Source organism: Prorops nasuta, unplaced genomic scaffold (genome assembly GCF_024137725.1).
Source record: "Prorops nasuta isolate Cenicafe-Biocafe unplaced genomic scaffold, Cenicafe_Pnas_1.2 PNAS00009, whole genome shotgun sequence".
NCBI lineage: Eukaryota > Metazoa > Arthropoda > Insecta > Hymenoptera > Bethylidae > Prorops > Prorops nasuta.
In genome coordinates, this window is record NW_027116806.1 from 5,182,862 (window position 1) to 5,198,796 (window position 15,935).

General features: G+C 32.4%; 1 protein-coding gene across 2 annotated transcripts; it reads left to right on the forward strand.

Moving 5' to 3' along the window:
- Positions 1–189: 189 nt before the first annotated feature.
- Positions 190–15,809, forward strand: LOC136776525 (intermembrane lipid transfer protein VPS13A-like). 2 transcript variants are annotated; one of them, XM_066732106.1, is made up of 47 exons: positions 190–380; positions 880–987; positions 1,064–1,190; positions 1,253–1,415; positions 1,485–1,696; positions 1,995–2,645; positions 2,749–2,970; positions 3,079–3,191; positions 3,406–3,614; positions 3,686–3,852; positions 3,977–4,094; positions 4,183–4,476; positions 4,550–4,682; positions 4,762–4,995; positions 5,143–5,282; positions 5,358–5,455; positions 5,525–5,724; positions 5,792–5,971; positions 6,045–6,377; positions 6,460–6,840; positions 6,916–7,082; positions 7,153–7,414; positions 7,489–7,555; positions 7,637–7,974; positions 8,061–8,202; positions 8,282–8,574; positions 8,652–8,820; positions 8,890–9,081; positions 9,148–9,389; positions 9,504–9,759; positions 9,846–10,203; positions 10,306–10,642; positions 10,709–10,921; positions 10,998–11,474; positions 11,554–11,823; positions 11,901–12,251; positions 12,310–12,489; positions 12,553–13,011; positions 13,099–13,292; positions 13,376–13,562; positions 13,642–13,773; positions 13,838–13,955; positions 14,066–14,189; positions 14,296–14,362; positions 14,433–14,578; positions 14,647–14,773; positions 14,835–15,809. In XM_066732106.1, the coding sequence occupies exons 1-47, from the start codon at positions 240–242 to the stop codon at positions 14,973–14,975; spliced, it is 10,233 nt and encodes a 3,410-aa protein (XP_066588203.1). In that variant the 5' UTR covers positions 190–239; the 3' UTR covers positions 14,976–15,809. The 2 variants fall into 2 exon arrangements, with proteins under 2 accessions (XP_066588203.1, XP_066588204.1); XM_066732107.1 differs by having other exon boundaries at positions 8,890–9,066.
- Positions 15,810–15,935: the final 126 nt, after the last annotated feature.

The following is a 15,935-nucleotide window of genomic DNA, read 5'->3' on the forward strand; positions in this document are numbered from 1 at the left end:
GTCGCTTTAAGGTATCGAGTAACAGTGATATTTCCTTTAGTGAGTAGAAACAGTCCTCGGTGAGTAAAGGGCCAGTTGTGTATGCTCTGGGAATGGAAACGATGAAGGAGAGTGAGAGAGAAAAATCAATAATGGCCCAGTTTCGCGCATGGCTTATCTACAAAGAGAATTAAAGTTTTCCTCCGAGAGTATCCATGAGATTCTAGTGTATAATAAGTGAACATTATCAGTTGTTCATAATGTTCGAGGGTGCTGTTGCCTCTTTTCTCAATCGCCTTCTAGGCAGATACGTCGAGGATTTGGATCTGGAGCAAATCAATGTTGGCATCTTCTCCGGTGACACTTATCTCACCGATCTTAAATTAAAAGCAGAAGCTCTCGTAAGTTTATTCTATTGTCACCTATAACTGTGTCACCTGCAACAATAAAACAGAAGGCATCAATTCTTTTAACGATTTCTTAAAGCTTCAGAAATCTTTTTAATTTTACAAACGAATTTATACAGGAACTGACAATACGTCAACATGGATAGCTTAATTTAATCTATTCTGCTAAATTAAAACCAGATACACTTCTAAGATTCATTTATTCCTCGCTATTTTTTATATTGTAACAGCAATCACAAATCTCCAATAATTAAGGTTTATTGTAACTTTAAACTCCTAAGAGTAATTCTAGGAGAGCTATATGCAAATGATCTGTAAATTTATAACAAATTGATTTTATCATACAGTTTAAAAGGGATAAATTTACACTTTTATAAAATAGAGATAGAGCTTCTGATTTATTTGAAACGATTCCGCGAGGGGTATTAGGGGATCAAGACGATGCAGTGCAAATATTTTAATTGAGAATTAAAAATATGGCTGTTTATTACAGTATCAATTAGGACTACCGATAAGGGTGGAAGTAGGACTAATAGGAAAAATAATATTAAAAATACCATGGTCAGGTCTATTTTCTCAACCTATAGTATTATGTATAGAGGTAATTATTAGATTGTTTAACTAAATGTGACTTTTGTTTTAAATACAAAATTATGATTATAATTAAAAATTCTTAGGATGTTTATGTGCTAGCTGTACCTGCTATGTCTGGGTCTTACAATGCAGAATTGCAAAAAAGATTAATAAGGGCAGAGAAGAAGAAAATTTTGGAGGATCTTGACGAAGAGGGTCTTCTGAAAGCTGGTAAATTTTTGGTTTTAGATCATATCATTTTCAGAAGAAAACTTTAATTATGGATTTTTCAGGAATTCCACCTGAGCTATTCGATAGCTTAGTGTCATCGATCATACGAAATTTTCAAATTACTATAAATAATGTACATATAAGATACGAGGAATCATTGTTACCTAATTTATTGTGTGCCTGTGGAATTTGTATACAGAGTATATCTATGACTACTACTAACAAGTACAATTTATCATTTTTACCGAAGAGAATTATCTATAAAATATTGCAATTTAACTTTTTCCTTTACAGTAAATGGAAGCCTGGAGTAAATACCGTTAATTCACAGACGACTTATCAATTGATAAGGACAGAGTCATTTAGCATTTACCTGGATACTGACACAAAATCCTGCTTATCAACTCCACTCTCTACGTGGGATTTTTCCTGTTTTCTTAACTGGAAAAACTCTATGTTCCAGGCTCTTCAGACACTCGCAATGAATAATCAAGAGTTTCAGTTCCGTACGTTTGCTTCAACTAATTCGTATTTAATTTGAGTCATGGTTAAAAATACTTCGAAAACTAGCAGTCTTTCTGCAATTAAACAGGCAAAGTGTTTCTTTTTTATTTTGAAAAAGGAGCTTGGTACCACGCACAAATTCTGTCTGATTTTTACTACGTATAACTACTTACCAAAACCTCATTAGTATTACAGAGCTAGGATTTAATCATCATTTTACCAATGTTAACAAATTGGTTCAGTTTCTTCGATCGTGGAATGTGTATATAGATTATGGTTAATTTAATTTTTTTATTTCAGTATTAAAGCCATTTACCGCAAAAGTTAAAATAATCATATATAAGGGGAACCAGACGCAGGCGTCGAGGATCCTAGTGGATATAGTCCTGCAGGATGTGGCAATGCAGATCCAAGAGGCGCAATATTACACCATTTGCTATTTATACGACTCCCTGCAGCGAGCAGTTCTCAAAAGACCGTTTGCCAAGTATCGTCCGGATTTCAAGGTCACCGAGTCTCCCAAATCCTGGTGGATATACGCGTACAAATCCATTCTGGAGTATAATGTACGACCGTATACCTGGAAACATTTGATGGAGCACAGAAAGAACTACAGAGAATATAAGGACCTCTATGCTCAAAGCTTGAATCAGCCCAAGGACACCGAGCTCAAGCTTGACCTTCAAAAATATGAGGACAAATTGACGATATTGAACGTCGTCATCGCCAGGGAACACATGAAGCAGGAGCTGAATAACCGAAGCATGGACGAAGAACTCCAGAACCGGAAGTCCAGCCTCCCCACCCAAAATGGCGATATAATCGATAATTACCAGAAACTCAACGGATCCAATAATCTCATTGAAGTGGAGAACAAAAAAACTCCCAATCACATAACCATTAATGGACCAAACTCCAAATTAAACCTGGACTGTTTACCGAGACCAATAGGTATTCTGCAAATTTTTCCTTTTCTAATCCTTTTAAAAAATTAAAGTCTCCAGATTTCTTAAAAAAGAAATAAAAAACAATTTCTTCATCATTATATTTTCAGAATACAAGTATAATTTTACCCTGGCTAATTGTTCGTTGAGTTTGCTGAGCGAGGAGAAGGAAGTGATTGTTTTAACAATCACACAATTTCTCACAAGCGTTGAGACTCAGCCAGTTCAATCTTCTTTTAAAATATCGGCGAGGGCCGAAAGCTTCGTCATCGAGGGCATATCAATTGAGGGTGAACTGGTACCTCTTATCACCGTTGATAACATTTTAACAGGTATGAAAAACCAAGGGTATCTGTAATATTACGATAACAAGTTGTAATAATAAAAAATAGCAAGAGTAATATAATAATTGATATATAAACATAATTTTATGCTTTTAGGGAATGTAGCATCCAATTTTGTGGCGATTGATTTTGAGAAAAGTGCCACAGCTGTTGATCCTCATTTTGATATTTCAGTCAAGCTGGAAGCCATTGAGGTCACTTATCACAATGTAAGACATTATTTAAAGCTTGTTCAAATAGTTCTAAATACAACATAAATTATTAAAAGAAATCCTTAATTTTCATTCGAATAATAATAATAGTTTTCAAGTTTGACTTTAAAATTAATTAATTATGGTGTGCGGTTGTGACCTTTGAAAAATTGGACTAATTATTTTTTTATTATATCTCGGTTGAATTGTTATTATTTATTTAATATTTCAGCATGCTTTAAAGGAGATTGTGAGATTCTTCGATCCGAGTAATCCTCGCATAAGAAGCACAGTTTTGTGTGCCCACAATTGTTGCAGAACGATAGTAGAAAAAATGGTGGCTTTGAAGGATGCAATAGTGACACAAACCCTTAGAATAAAGTTGAAAATGGATGTGAAGGCACCTTATATAGTTTTCCCTGAACGTGGATCCACCCAAAAGTTTGTAATCTTGATTAATTAAAAATTAAGATTGAACGATAAAAAGTATGTAAATGTTATTATTTTTATAGAGACGGCTATATTCTAATTATGGATTTTGGAAATATCTCTTTGAGCAACGAACTTCAGGCTATGAATTTGCAATTGGAAGATGCGACTTTGATGGAACTGGAGGAGCTGCTGTATGACAGATTTTGCATGACCTTCACTGGTGGCCAAATATTCATTTGCGATTCAGGTAAAATTTGCGTTAGGAAACACAATAATAATAAACTTACCTGTATCTGCATAATGACTTAACATATTTCATTCGCGTTAGTTTGAACAACAAAATTAAAACATAATGAATTTTCTTGTTAAAGGGGACGACTGGAGAGCTTTGAGGACCCAAAAAGATTCGGAATTCCATTTTTTGCCCAAAGTACAAGCGAATGTTACATTATCCTATAGTACCAAGCCGGAATATCGTCAATTACCAAGGTAGGACATAAAATATATTCATTTTCTCTTAGTGACTTGCAATTAATTTATATTCATTCTAAAATTAACTATTTGGTCCCTATCGTAGAACCAAGCTCAACATGTCAGTATCTAGCATAAAGTTTAATTTATCCGAGAATAAGATTCGTCTGTTGCTGTATTTCTTTAATTTATTATTATCGTTATACCATTCCGATATAAAAAAATCACTGATTCACATAAAAAATTGGGAGAAGAAAAATTATGCAATTTTATGCCCATCTAGAAAAGAGTTGAGAAAGATAAGATCTGAAATTAATTTATCAACGATTGTTAAAGATCACAAAAGAAACGATAATACAACGAAAGAATTGTTATCTAATGCTACAATGAAATTGGATAGGTAAATTTTTCTAGACTAAGAAACTAATTAATTCGCTTCTAACCATTAAATAATTTGATATTTTTAATCGCAGAAGCGTTGTCTCCTCGGAGGTGAGCGAGGAAGATTTGGAATTGTTATCAAAGAGTATTAATTTGTGTGGTTTTGATGACAGTATATCTCCATGCAATCACATCAACCTATTGATACGTTTCGCCATTGGAGAAGTATAATCATTTCTAATGTATATAGTTCTACTTTATATTATTTACTAAAGAAATTAAACTGTGTTTCTCCACAATGCAGCTGTCCATTCATTTTGCGAGTGTAAACGAGGAGAGAAGGGAAGAGCCTTATTTAAATCTACGATTAAATTCCTTGTATTTGGAAACTGCTGTTATGGAATATGGTCCAGCTGTGCAATTTGGTATTGGCTCTATTTTGCTGATTGATAAAACTGACGCTGATGTCACTGGTTCCTATTTGGAATTAATTTCGACCAAGGAAGCTTACGAGGTTCTTGGTGTAGCATATCGAAAGGTAAATTAAATTATATACAAGACGTCCTTCATTAGAAAGATGTTTGAAGCTTCATACGAATCCTACACGTTTGTCAAAATCAGCTTTGCATGGAACGCCCTAATATCTAAGCAAAAATTTGTGATCAATTACATTCCCTGTTTTTAGGTCAAATCAAATTGTCCTGATTTCAAGTCATATTTCAAAAATATTGAGAGGTCTTTGGTTGTTAATATTCTTAACATTGATATATCTTTGCATAAGCCAGCATTATTGAAATTAATGAATTACTCCAAAAGTTTATATAAGTAAGTTTAAATGCAATAATACTCTTTTCCCGAATATTTTACGAGGGTTTATCTTTCACTTAATCTTTGCAATAGAATTTGTGCGGAAAACATTGTCTTTGATTATTTGGGATGTGTTCATGCTGGAATCTCATCGTTGAAGAAAAAGGAGAATGATCCACCAATTCCACCGGGTAAATTTGAATTTAATTTTATTAGTGTTTATTTGGAATGTCTTTAACAAAAATTGTTCTGTTTTTAAGGGGCAATTAAACTAAATTACTCTGCAAGATTGGGTGAGTTGAAGCTACGGTTTTCTGACAAGGACTTGGATTTAATGGAAGTGAAGATTTTGGGTCTAGAAAATGATTGCATCTATAATGCTAATGAAAGAATGGTCCTACGTGCCCATTTGAGAAGTTTGGTGGTTGAGGATTTGGACCGGGAAACTCTCTTTTCCAAAGTAAATAATTTGCACCTCCTTCTTAGTTCGTTCTTCTGATTCTTTAAAACTAAATTATTTTTCTCAGATATTATCCACTGATGAGGATAAGGTGCTCGATTTGAAATATGTTCGACATACACCCAAAATTTATGTGAATTCTGATATAGATACGAAACAAAATGACGTCAAGTCTGATGGAAGTTTTAAGCTTTCAATTGGTAGATTAAATTGTGTATTTATGTCAAAAATTATTCAGGACATTCAGGTAACTTCCTTTGTCAAAGATTTTTTACTTTACTCTACACATATTATATGGTGTAAAATGTATATTTTTACAGCAATTTATAGCTCCATTTTCAAGTTTACTTCATACTTATGTACTGAATTATTTGCACATAAAAGTGAAGGAAGGGATAAAAGAATTGAGGAAACATCCTATAAAGTTACATATTTTCATCGATATTCAAGGCCCAACATTTTTATTACCAGTAAAAATGACTGTCCCTGTCCTTTTGGTAGTGGACGCTGGTATATTTTCCGTAGAGAATTTCTTTAAGAAAACTAAACAAAATTCAGGTGATGAAATGATTATTGATAATATTTTAATTAAATCAAAAAACTTTACTGTGTCCAGAGCAATTATGATTCTCACCAGGGACCTTGTGGTTCAGGTAATTTGCAATTAAGTTATAATAGCTTTGTCGTGTGTGTGTGCTATTATCAAATTTATTAATAAAATTCGCAATATTTTAGGAGCCAATAATTGAACCAATGTATATTCACTTCGATATGAAAAGAAGAACTGAATATCATAGTTTATTGGATTATAAAACTTGTGGATTGTACGATATTCAAGGCTCTATTGATTTGATAGCTATAAATCTGAGTCAAAAAGATTTAAATACAATTATGTTGACATGGAGGGATAATATTTCAAAATTATATGCAATGGAAAAACTCTCAGATCACGAATGTAATTCTTGTGCAAATTCTTTTAACAATCAACAAGTTGACGATACAAATGTAAAACAACTGGAAGCATTTCTGGCCAATAACCAGACGGATGTGTGTGAACTGAACGTAAAATTAACTTTTGAAGGTCTCCAATTAAATTTGTTTACAGACACTGAAGAGGTATTTATTTTTTAAATCAAACTTTATATAGTAATTTTCGTCTGAATCTTACAGTGAATAAATTTTTTACTTTAGGTATTGAGCTCTCCTGTACGAGACATGAATCGTGGACTGTGCATGTTGAGTTTCAAAGAAATAATCAGTACAGTTGATCTATTTGGGGATAATAGCTTAAAAATGAAATTATCATTGCAAAACTTTTCATTGCAAGATTTTAGAAAAGGTCCATCGGTAGTGAAAAAGTTAGTAAAGCAAATTCTTCTATCATTAAATTTTACTTTGATAATTTTTTAAATGTATGATGCTTTTTAGAATAATTCAGGCACCAGCAAGACCATTAGGCATTGATTTTGAGCCATGCACTTCGGTATCAATGTCCCCAGTGGTGGATATTTCCTTCACTCAGGCACCTTGTGGAGAAAAATGTTTTAATATACTTATTCAAGACGTGAGAATTAATTTATATGTGCCATTTATTGTTCATATGGGTAAATTTTTCATAGATTCCATCCCCAGTGAACTACCAGATAAAGGAATCACTAATTTTGGGTACGAAGGAAATTCTCAACCAATGGTAAGAATCATTTTCCTTAATATTTTGTTTGTTATCTTTAGACAAAAAACTAATTAAACATTTTCTTGATAAAGACATGCAACTCGTCTGGTGCTCGAAGAAATAAATTAAGTTGTACAAAATTCGTCAAGGAACATCCAGGTACTAATTTTGACTTTCATTCTCATCTTTTTAAGTAGATTGCTGATAAATATTTATTTCTATATATATATATACATATAGATATATCAATCTCTGTAAGAGTAAGAAAACCAGAGATTTTGATATTCGGAGATTTGGATACTTGTAACGCACACACAATACTTATTCAAGGAGAGGTAACTATTGAGAGTAGTAGTCACAACAGATCAAGATCAATCGTGTGCACATTAAGTGACGTTCGTGCCAAAAGCAAAACTCAAACTAATTATTTTCATCAATCGCCCAACTGGCTCCTCTATCCATGTGACATTGAAATTTGCAAAAAGGAAGATATGTCAGAATTCAACACGGAGATCAACGTTGCTGTCAGTGAAATGGATATCCAACTTTCAGCTGGAGTTATTTGTACTTTCTTAGATGTAAGGAAATCATGACAGATTACTATTTTTTGCTAAGTTTCAAGTTTTATCAATCTAATTAATAACTTTCATCTAAATGATTTTAGATATTAAGCGAAATTACCAAATTTATGAGAAACATATCTGTGAAACCTATACGAAAAAGCTCCACGCGAGTTTTTAATTTGTACGATGATCTTTGGACATCCAAAAAAATTTCCAATATACCATACAGGGAACCAGAGCAAAGTAACGATCACTATCTTAAAATTATTTCGTTAATTATCAACAAATTTAATAGTTCTGTGATATTGTTTATAATTTTTAGTTTATCCAAATCTATACTGCAATTACATTGGTGAAGATGTGACATTTAATTTGAGACCAGTGCGTATAAAATGGTCACTGAATATGGAGAATACTATTGAAAAAATGCCATTGATACAGGCTGAAACCGTGATACTGGGAACTATTCATGATTGGTACAATAAATTTCATATGGAGTGTTGCATAAAAGTTCACGCTTTTTGCTACAATTTTGATCGTGAAAATTGGGAGCCTCTCATAGAACTTTGCACAAAAGACGACGTTCATTACAGGCCTTGGGAATTAACTATTAAAGTAATTTATTATAAAAATATCAACGATATTATTATATATCTTTAGCTTATTCTTCATTATCAATTTCTGTCACTTAGATGTACAATAAGGATTCCTACATGATTAACTCATCCTGGATAGATCCTTGCCAGCATATTAAGGAAAATATTTTCAAGAAAAGAAAAAAAGATATGTCAGGTCCTGAACAAGATAACACAGATATGGTTTTTATTAACCCTGATCACTCAATAGCATCGAAAATCAATGGTAAAACATTAATCACTGTTTAAGGTGGAATTACTTTTTATAATTTTAATTCATGCTTTATTTTGACAGATACAAGCTTACTAATGGAGTGCGAAGAGGGATCTGAATCTGAAGATGATGAGGACCACAAGAAACTGGCTAAAACTTTTAATTATTTGTTTAACAATGATAGTAGTGGAGAGGAGGGAAGTGACTCTGATGACTCAAGTACTTATGAGGATGAAGGATTGGAATTAACTCCTGATTGTAATATAGAATCACGTATGTCTGTTAAATTACAATAAAATATTTTCTAATCTTAACAATTTTGATCATTTTTCTTTACAGTCAGTCCAGTAGTTCGGTCGGCAATGAAAACGAATTATTCAGCTATATATACAATTATTTACTCAGAAGACGTTATTAATTTCACGCTAACCACCAATATATTCAGAGTCATTGGTATGCTTTGTGATGAGTTCTCCCAAGTCAAATCCGAGATGCCAATTGTACCAACGAGTATTGATAAATTGCTTCTGCAGAATAACATTGGGTACCCTAGCAGAATAGAACTATTTGTTCAAGAAGAGGTAAATTTAATATTCTGAAAAGATAAAAGATTAATATAGTTCTATAGAAATAAACATTCAAAAATATACAACTTGCCCAATACAACTAGCTAATTAGAAAAAATTGAATTTTAGACAAACGAAGAGTCTAAGCCACGTCTGGTAGCTTTCAGTGACTTCCATGTAGAGAATTTGCAATACAGTAATCCAAATACACCGGATATTGAGATTCCTTCAAATCCCAGAAGTCCAAAATGGATCGAGAAGGAAGCTGATCTAACAGATCGTAATGATACGACATTATTACCAAAATTAAATATTTTCCAAGATGAAACTCCTGTTAATATTTATAAAAGGATAACTACTGAGCAATTACGCATTATGCTGGATGGTATCTATTAACATTTGCACATGTACATATAAGATTGTGTTTTTAGTCATTACAGAGTGAGAAACAATTTAGTCTATTAATTATAGGTTTTGAAGATACTTTATTATACTACACAAAAAAACAAGATAACAGTTTAATTCCCTTGAGACTAGCTAAATGCAGAGGTGGATATCATTTAGTAATAGAGACAACGATTGACAATCATTTACAAAGAACAATATCTGTGAGATCACCATTACAATTGAGGAATGAGACATCCTATGTTTTTGGGCTTTATTACAAGAAGGCAATGGCTGAAAAATTGGAATTACCGATTATTGGGACAACAACCAATCCATTTCGTGAATATATGAGATTTGCTACCCTCGAACCTGATGGAATCTGCAATATTCCACTTTATATTGCGTATCATCTTCCTATCCACCTGCTGCCCGTTCACTTGGAGTAAGGGATTACTAAATAGTTTTTTAAATTAATGATTGTACTTGTTTCAATTCCTTGTATAGAGAATAAATTATGTAATAATGGCTTGATACTGCTTTCTAGGGACTATAATGTAAGTGGCGAAGGAATCGACTGGAAAGAGTTAAGAGATGCTGTAAATAAAGTAAAGGATATTAATTGCAAATCTAAGGAAGATGAAAAATCAGTTCTTTTTGGTGTAAAAGTATTTTGCACGGAAGGTTCGATAACAACCAGGCTTGGATGCGATGTACCAAACTATTTAATCACTATATTACCTCCTATATTTTTCATCAATCAATTACCTTTTGTTATTGACATCCATGTCCCTTCCATAAATTACGAAGTGAAAATTGAGCCTGGTGAAAAAATCAATATGCACTATCTCAATTATAGCGATGACCTGCAAATTATTATTAAGGTATTATCAATTTTATTGAATAAATAAAAACGTAGGATACAATGAAATATCACCTCTTGTTTTTAGGAGTCGAATTATTTAGGCATGCAATGGTCTGGCAGTGTAAAATTGAATCGTAATGTGGAACGAAAATTCGTTCAAATGAATCCAAACTCTGATAGAGGCTCTTCCAAGCCTTTTACACTTTGTGTAGAATTGGATAAAAGTAACAGCTGGTCTGTTATAATTCAAGCTCAGTATTGGATAGTGAATAAGTCTGGTCTACCTCTCTTTATACAAGTATTTAGTTGACATTTTTTTTTTATTATATTTACTGACCAAGAATCTATTTGGTACAAGTCTATGATTGTTACAGGAATGTCGCTCTCACGTCGTATATGAGTTGTACGAGAACGAATTAATGATATTTTCTCATAAATCGAATAAGAAAGGAATGGTAAGATTAAAAGCCCACCAATCAGAGTGGTCAGTTGCGTTTGGCCTAGATGGAATAAGTTCAATGTCTCAAATAGTTTGCAAGGACATTGAGCGTAAGAGAACTTATAGAATTCTTACTGAAGCGCAAAATTCTCACATCTCTCCACTTGCAACTAAAATTATCACCTTCCTACCCTACTTTATTGTTAGCAATAAAACGAAGAAATCGCTGAGATTCATGGAGAAGAACAGCCAAGCAGATTTATGGAACGATTTGCTACCAGGGCAAGAAATCACATTCTGGCCATGCACTGATTCTATGAAAATGAGAGTTAAGTGGAAAAGTAGCCTCTTGGTTTCCCATTATTTCAACATCATTCAAGTTGGAAAGCTTGTACTTAGAATGGATAATGGAGTAAGATATTCAAAATCAGAATCAACAATGCTATCATAATTTCTATTTGACTTATAAAAAACATAATTTTTCTTTACAGACTGGCCTTTGCGTGGAGATTGAAAATGGAAATAATTCTCCATACTATATAACATTTAGAAAATATGTCCCAGGAGATGCTCCTGTGAGAGTAAACAATCTCTGTACAGATCTTTTCTTGAAGATCAATCAGATCAATTCAGGACAAGTGACGATCATCAATCCGTTCCAAAGTCTTTTGTACACTTGGGATGATCCTAGTAAATCGAGGGAACTTATTTGGAATGTTTATAACAATAAGAAGAGAGGATACAAGGCACTTCTTGAAACAGTAATTTAATTTTCGATTTAATCTGTTTTACGGAATGCAAGGAGAAATTCTTTTAATTTTATTTTGTTAAATTGTAGGATGGAAGTGGGCAGGAAACAGTATCTTTTGTGACTTTTGAAAGGTTTGGGTCCTGTCCAACACCTTCCAGCAAAAGCATAGTTGATTTAAAGCCAACGTCACATTCTCAAGACGAGCCAGATAGTAGCAGCAGTGATAGTGCTGATAACGACATGGTTCAACCACCAAAAATTGGTCACTTGAGAAAAGATAAAATTATTGTTTATTGGGTCAGCTATGTAGAGAATGGACAAAGAGTTTTATTATTCACTCAACAGGAGGATACGTATTTCAAAGTGAAAAGCATAATTGATCCTGAGCCTAGTAAAAAAGAAATATTTTTCTCTCTTGCTGGAATTGGACTCAGCATGGTAAAAAAATTTTATTTAATTTTTTTGAATTTCCTTGAAATTAATTTAATTCTTCCAGATTGCAAACTCCAATGGAATTGGCAGAGAATTGTTGTATGCCAATATCAGTAGTTCTGGAGCACATTGGGAGCTCTGCATGGGGAAGAGATGGAAGAGTTTGAAACTTGAATTAAGTGCCTGGATAGAAAATAAATATATTAACTCGTGCAAGAGTGCAAAATTGGAAAATTTCCTTGATGTAAGTAAATTATAAAATAATAATATTGAAGAAAATATTAATTTAAATGAGTCTTTTTTCCAGATTGATTTGATAAAATTACACATGACAAAGCCTTTTTATGGAAAGCTAAGAAGGACTTACTCCCCAGGGATTTGGCTTCATTGCAGAAAATCAGTCAATTTTACCTATTGTCATGGATACGTTCACAGGATACAGGTGGACAATCAACTTTGCGATGCAACTTTTCCAGTTGTTTTGCATTCCACTCTACAGAAGAGTCTAATGAATATCTCGGGCTACAGAAAATTAAAGCACTGCGTCGAGTTCATTTCTCTAAAACAAAGAAAACCAAGCTATAGTGTTTATAAAGGAATAAGTGTTATAATTAGAGATATTCATATAAATTTGCAAGAAGAGTTCCTCGTTCGTTTAATTAACGATTTGGTGCCCAAGAGAACCGAGACCAAACATTCCATAGCTGCGAAGCTCAGGAAGGATATTTTCAATATCCACTCGATTCCATTCAACCGAGATAGCAAGGTAACGAGAATTTCTATACACATATCCTGAAAATGGCAAGTATTGTGCACCCGACTAATTGGGTCATGCTTCAATTAAATTTTGTAGGAGACGAGTATCAAGCAAGGTATCGTGATAGAGCACATATTCGTTTCGCCAATAGTGATCTGTTTAAAGCTTTTGGCCAATCCAGACGAATCAACTGCAGCCAGCCACTTCCATTCGACCGACTACCAAAATGCTGTCAGGTTTATTTTCGATTTTGCTGAAAGAGGCTCGTCTGAGAAACAAGCTGATATCAGGTACAGATTGACTTATTATACGTAAAATAATTGTAATTGATTTTAATAAGGTTTATCAACTTTAATATATAAATTTCTTCCAGACTGGCCTGTTATGAAAAAAATTCTTTAAGCACAAATGTAAATAGATTATTCACAGACATTACAAGGAACTACACAGCTCAGATGTTGCAGCAATTTTGCGTTTTAATCCGATCTGCCACAATTCTGGCCAATCCTAATGGATATAATTTCAAATCACCTGGAAATAGCTTTTACGAGCCGGATGCTGTAAGGGTCTCTGTCTATTGATTAACAAACTTTCCTAAAACCGTTTGTTTCAAATCTCCAAAATTTCATTTTACTGCAGATACTAGTGTGCGGTGATGAAATATCAGAAAAATTATGCCATGATGTTTCTTGTTACTTGGGACATCGAACGATAGAATATACTTATAATTCTATTAATTTCAATTGCGAATCCTACGTACCACGTACAATGGTAATGCTATTTAATCATATATAATAGAAAGATATGAAAATTAAAATGGTTTAATATTTTTTAGATGAAAACTCCTTGCTTTCGGAATGTAAATGTTCCTCCACCAATCATTTCTAATGATAATTCATTTAATAAGGAAATTGAATTGGAAATGTCTGGGTTGGTAACTATAGGCACTGACAGTAAGCAATCAATAATTATATAATTTCACAGCTAATTATTTAATTTAATCAACCTCAGTAGTCAATGCTGACCCAATTGTTATTTATACTGATAATACAATTTTTATCAGGCATTTATCAGGAAGCGTTGAAACATTTCTTCAAAATCCTCAAGAAACGAATATCAGTATTTACAGGAAAAGATACATGTACATTCAAATTTTCATCTGAAGTAATCATCGACACAATAAAAAGGTCTTGTTCAAAAATGATCTTAAAAGAATGGAAATCAATTAGTGAAAAATTCTCTAACAAAATTGTATGAAGTAAATTAATTTACAGTAAATATCTATACTTTCAGGGCTCAGGAAATGGGATACATATTTATATCCAGAACTCGGCTGCCTCGATATATTAATCCTTATGCGGTAAAATCACTAACACTAATACCAATATAAATATTGATTTCATTTAATTAATGCAATTTTTTTAACGTAGGGTGTAGATTTGTATTCGACCCATAAAGCAAGAGGATTGTACCTCTTGAATGTGGTCTGCAAAGGATACGGAGATCATGACGACTTTTACTTGGCACATTCTGCACTTTCTTCTGATGGAAAATACATTGTTCTTATATCTTTACAGTGAGCCAAATTAGAGATTCTTGTTTATAAAAATAATAACAGAATTATTGATCCAATTTAATTTTCAGACAAATATATTTGATTAAGAAAGGATCAGCTTGGGGAATGTGGAATGTAAAATGGACTGTCGGTACTAATGAATTAATATTCCCACTTAAAGCTGGAAAAAATGAGCTTATTTTACATATGGATAAGGTAAATTGTTTTTAGCGTTGTTGTTTTATTTTAAATGTCTTCGTCTTGTTTTCTTTTTTAGAAAAAACAAGTATTATCACCAATTTTTGATTTGTACCTGGAGAGCAAGGAGCCAGAGATTCTAGAGTGGCTTTGCAGCAAAATAAATGTTGCAATGGTCCTTAACATGGAGAATGGTTTAAGAACAAAACCGAGTGTGTAAATGAAAATTGTATTAAAGAACAAAAATTTAAGGCTCCGAGATATAGCAAAATAAAAAACAAAGGATCATGCTATGCATAAATTCAATGTTTAATGTACTAATTGTTAATATTGTCTTTAAATTAATGAATGTTATTTCCTAACTAAAGTCAAACTTGGCAAACTGACTAGAGCTGCTAACAGCTCGACATCTGATAAAAAAAATATATCACTCGCTTAAATTATCTTCTTTTAATTATGATTATTGAAATTATATCGACATAACTGAAATGAATATACTTGTTGACAAAATTTAGTTGCTTATATTTTTATGCAAAGTTATTAAAATATTAACAAAAATAATAATTTGGGCTGCTAACATATTATAATTAATATTATCAAACATGAAAGATTCAAATGTTAATAATTGCAGCATTAATAATAGTTTTCTATATAATGCTTCCCATTAAATATATATCAATAATAATTATATTTTATAAACTTTGAAAAACAATTGACACTTTACAAACTCTAATTGTTAGTAATGTAAGTAATGTTATGTTGAGAAATTTAAAAATATACAAAAAGAATAAATAAAAATTATTGGTATATAATTCCTTTTGGTGGAATTTAATGAGTTGTAAAGTGTCAACGAAGTCTATGCAGCACAAAATATAAAAAAAAAAAAACGAAAACAGTTTAATGTTGTAAAAGAGATGTGTTTAATTATTATCGAAGAAACATCGATCATTTGATAACACCACGTGGGCTTGTCACTAATATCGGCTTGTAAATAATATCTGAGGAGCCTTAATTTACGTGCATCCAATTCGTCAAAATAAAAATTATCAATGAATGTGTAAGCTCTCCTGATCTTTACAATATACCTCACAAAAGTCCTACTATTATTCTTAATCATACGTCAAACTCTCCTTTACAATTATACAAATAAAAATTCCATGAAAATACAAAGACTCATTAT